Below are 7261 nucleotides of genomic sequence, written 5' to 3' on the forward strand. Positions count from 1 at the left end.
ATGGAGTCTAACTCCCTCTCTGTACTACAGCAATTAACAGCCAATCCTCAACTCCTTGGCCAATTGCAGAATCTCTTAGCACTATTGTCTCCACGACAGGATGGTACTTCCTCTAGTACTAATACTACTAATACTACAAATAATATGAATACTGTGAGTACCAACAGTAATAATAATAATAATAATAATAATCATAATCATATCAACACAGCTGCGGCCGCAACCATAACGCCTGCAAGCAGCAGTTCCTCCACACTCTCCTCACCATCCGTCACAACTGGTGGATTTGTTTCTCCAGCACTCACTGCACTTCCCAACACGGCACGTACTCAACATCATCATCATCCACATCCACATCAACCATTACAGGCACAGCAGCAACAACATCAACAACAACAAAAAGAATCTCATCATACGGTTCCTTCCATCAGTCGTGGATCTACACAAACACGAACCTCCGCTGCCCGATCCGTACGGCAGAATGAAATGAATAATTCCCATCATGTGCCAATAGAGATGAAGGCACACGGTGGTGTATCACTGCAGCGATATGAACAACTGGTCAGTCGTTGTCGTCAACTGGAAGAACAGTTAGAAGCGAAAACACGTGAAGTTGTGGAAACCACACCGCGTGTGGGGCAATTAGAAAAGGAAGTAGCGCGACTCACACACCGTGTAGAGCAATTAATGGGTATTGTAGAAGAACAGAAACGAGCGATAGAGGAAAGTGAAGCCAAGTACAGTCTTGAACTGGCAGAGGTGAAACACAATCACGAATTAGAACTTCAATCCAAGATATCTACATATGATGAGGCACTGCGAAAGATTGTGAGTGCACAACGTCTGGTATCTGCGGCTAAACAATATGAACAAACTGTGAGAAGTAACACAGGTGGTAGCAGTAGTGCCGGTCGATGGCTTTCCGTCACATCCACACCTGTGAATAGAAGTATTTATCTGCAGACGGGTAGTTCTGTTAAGCAGAATGCCGCCACTCCACAGACATTTTCACATGATATGAACAACAGCAAAAAGAAGAAAAGTACTCTCACTCATGATGATTACGGCGATGATGGAACCTTTATTACTCGTATGATCTCCACCAAACGTGAGAGAGAAGAGACGCATAGTACTTCTCCTCCTATTCGCCGTAAACGACGTACACCACGCACGCCAAGTCTCACAGCCGCCGATCGTGCAGCCGCTGCTGTTAGTACTGCTACTACTACTGCTAATAGTAAACCAACGGCCACATCGTACAGTAAACGAACATCTTATTCACTAAAAACAGAGATGGACTCTCCACATATTCGCCCCACGGCGGTATTCACAGAGGAGCGGCATGCCGTGAAGGCCCGACATCCATCCAGTCTGACGGTATCCCCCGGACCCGCCACAAGTACCATCACTGAAGCCATGGCCCGACATCATCATCGCCAACAACAACAACAACAACAACAACAACAGCGGGATGCTGTTAGTGTGAAGAGTGCGGAATCTAGATTTGTGGCCCACTACGGAACTCCACTGCCGCCACTGCCGGCCGCCACGAATATGACGACGAGTGTCACGGCCCTCAGCCGCACGCCCCGGCAGCGTGGGGAGCACCACGGCCATCATCTCCGCAGTGGATTTCAGAGCGGGCAGCGCAGCGGGACCTCCTCCGTCGTTGGCGGACCAACGCGATCGCCGTCGCCCGTTAATCCCAAGCGCGGGGCGGACCAGCCGCGTTGTTTTGTGGTGACGAGTCTCAGCGAGGAGGAACGTGGACGCGTGCGGGCCGCAGTGGCGGCTCTCGGGCAGAACGGCGTGGTGCTCGACAGTGAATATGAAGATCCGCCGCCGTTCAGCGCAACTCACATTGTTCTTCGTGGCCCGCCGCGTAGTATGAAGGCCCTCTGCGGTGTTGTAGCCGCCAAGTGGCTTGTGCAGCCAGAGTACATTTACGCCTCGCATGAAGCGGGATTTTGGCTGGATGAATACGACGAGGGCGGTCTGCGTTGTTTTCCACCACCACTGAAATGTCAACGATTTCTTCTCACAATGCCAGACGGTGTGGTGAAGGAGAAACTACAGCAAGTCATTGAGTACGGTGGGGGAGAAGTAGTGGGCGCCAACACTACTACTGCTGGTGGTAGTAGTAATAATAAGAACAACAGTACGCATAATGCTGCTGGTGGGGATAACCGTGTGTTTGATCAGGGAGTTGTGGTGATTGCCTCCGGTGACGACCTCCTACGCTTCGCTACAAGAGTAGAGTGAGAAAAACATTGTACAAAGATATTTTATTCTTTGTTGTTTTTTTTGTTTGTTGTTTGTTTTGTTCGTTTTGCAAATGTCTTTGTTTATATGTTTTCTGTGTTTTATATATATATATATATAGAGAGAGAGAGAGGGAAAGAAGAAAAAAGAGAAAGGAAGAAAGCGAGGGAACGAGGAAGCAAAGCAAAGTAGTAGAGAACATGGCTGAACACTACAAGCAACAAGCAATATACATCCCTGAGAAATATGGGAATAGAATTCGTACAGAGAGAGAGAGATAGAGATAGAGAGATATATAGGAGATAAGAGTATATATATATATATATATATATATGTTTGTGTGTGCGTGTGTGTGTGTGAAAGCCCGCTTTTGCTACTTGTTACTTGTCTCTATTTTATCTCTGTATAGTTGCGGTTTATTACTGTTTTTTTTTTTTTTCTTTTCAGCACGTTGCCGTCTGTTTATACTCTCTTCATGGTGTTAAGTCCTGATTCTTTTTTTTCTTTTTGTTGTTTCTCCTTGTTGTTACAATCAACTACCGTTTTTGTTTTCTCCCTTTCTTCTTTATTTTTTCCTTTGAAGGACAGAAAAAAAAAAAAAACAATAACAGTAAAAAAAATAAAAAAGGAACAGGAAAATAAAGAAAAAGATATTTCTTTGTTTCCCCTCCTTGTATCTATAAATATTCCTTTCTTATTATCGTTTCTCCTTCCTTGAGTTTTTATTATTATTTATCGACTTTTCAGTATGCGTGTAGTGGAGGAGCTAAGCCGCCTGCAGCACACAGTGGAGCTCCAGCAGGCCCATCTAGAGAAACTACTGAACGAACGGCAATTACTTCGCATCTCAACAGACACAAAACGAGCCGCCGCCCGTCAACACACCGCACAGGCACAGGAAGAAGTACGGCGATTAGAGTCTATCATCGCAACACTCACTCAACAACAACAATATCAATATCATCCATTATCATCACCGTTATCATCCCCTTCGCAGGGTCTTCGCTCTTCGACTGTGAAGGCTGAGCGGATGGGGGCGTGTTTGAATGAAATGGAGAAATACGCTGAGGATTTGGTGGTATTGCGAGAACGTCGGCAGAAACTCGAAGGTTTACTCCGCCGTGCTGTGGCGATGTACCCGCAGTATGATATTCAGAGTCACTTTGATAAACAGAGAGAAGTGGACCGTATGGCATTAGCTCGAATAACGAGAGGTTTATAATATATATATATATATATATATATACTGGGAAAAGAAATAAGATGACCTCATTTCATTGGATCTGTACATATTTTTTTCTTGTTTATTTTTATTTTTATTTTTCTTTCTTTTTTAATTCTTCTTTTATTTTTTCTTCTGTTCTAAACACATACTTCACATTAACTGGTCTGGAAGAAGGTGTGGATAGTTCAAAAGGATAAAGAAAGAATTAGTTCAATAGGTGGAAATTAAACAAGAACAAAAAAGAAATAAAAGGAAAACAAAAAAAAGAAACACAAGGAAAGAAACACATAAGAACGACGCGATTCTAATTTTCTTCCTCCCATTGGCACTGACAAAAAGACTAACGGGAGCGCAAAGCAGTATCAACAACAACTACACAACTTTGAGACTATTTAAAATCAGTTGTAGTGGGTGATATTTGCCTTTATTTTGACTTGTGGTATCTGAGGAAGAAAAAAGAGAGGAGTAACAACAAACAAAAAAAAAATAGAAAAGTAAAAGAGAGAAAACAAAGCGGAAACCCAGTGATAACGTTATTAAATTGCCATGCAGGGTTATCCACAGCAACAACCCTATGGGGACTACTCCGCAACAGCTTATCCGCAGCAACAACAACAACAACAGCAGCAGCAACAGCAACAACAATATTCATACGGCACAAATGCAGTTAGTGGGGATTATGGATCGTATTACTCCCCAACTGTGACCGGTGATCCACATAGTGATATGAGTTCCACTGCCTACGGTGGGGTGTACAGTGGGCAACAATACGTTCAACAACAACAACAACAACAACAACAACCTCAGCAGCAGCAGCAACAACAATCACAGCAACAACAACAAAATCAGACTAATAATGGCTATAACATCAACAATGTTAACAGCCTTCCACAGTGGCAACAAACTTACAATTATCAAGAGCAAAACTATGGTGCGAGTAATGTTGGTAACGGTGGAGTGGATGCCATGGGAATGACTGGATCATCCTCTGCCCAATCTGTTGCCTTTGGAACTGGTGGGAATGCTGCTAATACTCAAGGTCTTGGGTATGATCAATCCGTGGCATCTCCAAATGCTACGGATGAGAATGGACTTCGCTGGACGTGGAGCACGTATCCAAATACGTACCGCGATTCCAAATCTGAACATGTCTCTGCTGTTTCTATTCCTATGCCAGAAATGATTATTCCACTTGCTTGTATGTATACACCTTTACAACCTATTGATGTGAGTCATTTGGTGATTGGTGATCCAGCGGCGAAGGGTCAACAGTGTCCAAACTGTGGAGCCTTTTGGAATAAACACTGTTACCGTGAAGAGGGAAAGTTTTGGGTGTGTCTCTCTTGTCTACGGCGTAATCCCACACCGCCTAGTTACAATCCCCAACACCCGGCATTACATTACGATACTGTGGAGTATATTCCTCCTATTACATCACCAGCCACTCAACCGCTTTTAGGCACAGGAACAGAAGAAGAAGCCGCAGCAGTAGCTAGAGGAACAGCACCAACACGACCAACCTTTATTTTTATTATTGATACTTGTATCCCATTAGAGGAGTTAGAAGCATTAAAGAGTAATATTGTACGTTGTCTTGATTGGTTACCCTCACAATCACTTATTGGACTTATTTCCTTTGGTGCTCGTGTTTCCGTATGGGAGTTAGGAAATTCCGCATTACCACGTTGCTACAGTATACGTGGAGATAGAGCCTATGACCAGGCAGAACTGGCAACAATGCTACAGTTAACAGATGCTCTACCTGTGCGGGGACGATTTCTGGCGACACTTGAAGAATGTGAATTTACATTGACAACGTTAGTAGAGGAATTGCAATGTGATGATAGTGTAACTCCTAGTAATAAACGACCATTACGTACAACAGGAACAGCCGTTAGTGTTGGTGTACGTCTGTTAGAGGCATTTCACCATGGTCCTACTGCCACAGCAGCAGCAGCAGCAGCAGCAACCACAACCACAACAGCAAATAAAAATTCAACATCTCATTTTGCAATGGGAGGAAGACTTCTTCTTTTCACTGGTGGACCATGTACACGTGGACCTGGTACAGTTGTAAGTATTGAAAAAGAAAAAATGATGCGTTTTCATCGTGATATCATTGATGGAGATACACCTTTTTATGATTCCGCCTCTAAGATGTACAATGAATTGGAGAAACGACTTTCCGATGTACATGCATGTCTTGATGTCTTTGCAGAGAGTTTTGATCAAGTAGGTATTTTAGAAATGCGTCAAGCAGTAAATCAAACAGGAGGTACATTTATATGTGGTGATGCCTTTAATCATCATATGTTTTCCACTTCATTACAACGTTACTTTGACCGTTGTGATCTTCGTATTCGTGCGATGGAAACAGGTGGTGGGGATGAATCTAATTTTATTGTGCGCAGTGCCTTTGGTGTGGCCTTTGAGGTTCACACCTCTGCAGATACACTTGTGAGTGGTGTACTTGGTCCTTGTGTGGTGGATGAGAAGGCCAACAGCGTTAAACCACATCGGCAGTCTTCTCCTATTCAAGTGGGTGTAGGCGGTACAACGCGTTGGCGTGTAAGTACAATTGATCAAGGCGTTACTTACACCTTTGTGTTTGATACCGCTACGTTAAGTAAAAAAGGAGGCGGTGATGTTTCCAACACCAACAATGCCACTGCCTCCTCTCTTACTGGCAATAGCCTTAGTAGTAATAGTAATAATAATAATAATTTTCATCATAGTAATGGTAGTACGACTGGTGGTGGAGATTCGAAACGTCGTTTTGTGCAATTCGTGACTCGTTTCCGCACTCCTCACGGTGAATCTCGTGTACGCGTGACCAGTGTGGTTCTTCCCATTTCAGCAACGCCCAGCGGCAACTCCACAGGCGGAATGAATCCATCTTTACCGGCTGGTGCTGGTGTGTTTGATCAGACCTGTGCGGCTACGGTGTTGGCGCGGGTGGCGGTATCACTATTGGAGCGACATCCCAGTCGTTGGGATGCGGCCACGCGGTGGTTGGATACACTGCTGGTGCGATTTGTGCGTCGACATGCGGTGTTTACACCCGGCGTTCCGGATTCCCTTCGTTTGCATTCCTCACTCTCTCTCTTTCCATCCTTTGTGTTTAATCTACGGCGATCGGAGTACTTTATGATGCTGAATATATCCCCAGATGAGACGGTGTTTAAACGACATTGGCTTATGCGGGAACAGGTGGATAATTGTGTACGGATGATTCAACCAACACTACATTCATATGATATAGAAACACCCATGGCCACACCCGTTCCATTAGACAGCTGTAGTCTTCGAACAGATAATATTCTTCTTATGGATGCCTTCTTTAATATTCACATTATGTGGGGAACCACCATTTATGCCTGGATACAGGCAAAGTATCAAGATGACCCAGAATATGCCTACTTTGCACAACTATTAAATACAGTGGAGGATGATGCGAATGCACTGCTGGATGTACGATATCCATATCCCCGTTTTTCACGCACAGACGCGAATGGATCGGAAGCACGGCATATTAAAACTCGTATGAATCCCACTACTACACATCATAGTGGTAGTGGAGCAGGATATGGAAATACGGCAAATGTGGCTTCTGCAGCCGGTGATAATTCCGATGTCATTTACACAGATGAAGCCTCTATAGTCAAATTTATGGAATCACTGAAGAAGGCAGTCGTCTCAGTTGGTACAAAAGGTGATGGCTCAAGCAATAATAACAATGGAAGTTGGTAGAAGATTTTTCTATCTTTTTTTTTT

General features: G+C 43.9%; 3 protein-coding genes across 3 annotated transcripts; all 3 read left to right on the forward strand.

Annotated features, from left to right (window-relative positions):
• TM35_000251340 (uncharacterized protein) lies at positions 1-2262 on the forward strand (the record flags this gene model as incomplete). The annotated part of the gene is made up of 1 exon (XM_029027725.1): positions 1-2262. The coding sequence occupies one exon, from the start codon at positions 1-3 to the stop codon at positions 2260-2262; it is 2262 nt and encodes a 753-aa protein (XP_028880904.1).
• A 748-nt stretch (positions 2263-3010) lies between these two features.
• TM35_000251350 (uncharacterized protein) lies at positions 3011-3484 on the forward strand (the record flags this gene model as incomplete). Its single annotated transcript, XM_029027726.1, has 1 exon — positions 3011-3484. The coding sequence occupies one exon, from the start codon at positions 3011-3013 to the stop codon at positions 3482-3484; it is 474 nt and encodes a 157-aa protein (XP_028880905.1).
• Positions 3485-4033: 549 nt separating this feature from the next.
• Positions 4034-7237, forward strand: TM35_000251360 (putative protein transport protein Sec23A; the record flags this gene model as incomplete). The annotated part of the gene is made up of 1 exon (XM_029027727.1): positions 4034-7237. The coding sequence occupies one exon, from the start codon at positions 4034-4036 to the stop codon at positions 7235-7237; it is 3204 nt and encodes a 1067-aa protein (XP_028880906.1).
• Positions 7238-7261: the final 24 nt, after the last annotated feature.

This window comes from Trypanosoma theileri (assembly GCF_002087225.1).
Source record: "Trypanosoma theileri isolate Edinburgh chromosome Unknown TM35_Tth_25_V1, whole genome shotgun sequence".
NCBI classification, from domain to species: Eukaryota; Euglenozoa; class Kinetoplastea; order Trypanosomatida; family Trypanosomatidae; genus Trypanosoma; species Trypanosoma theileri.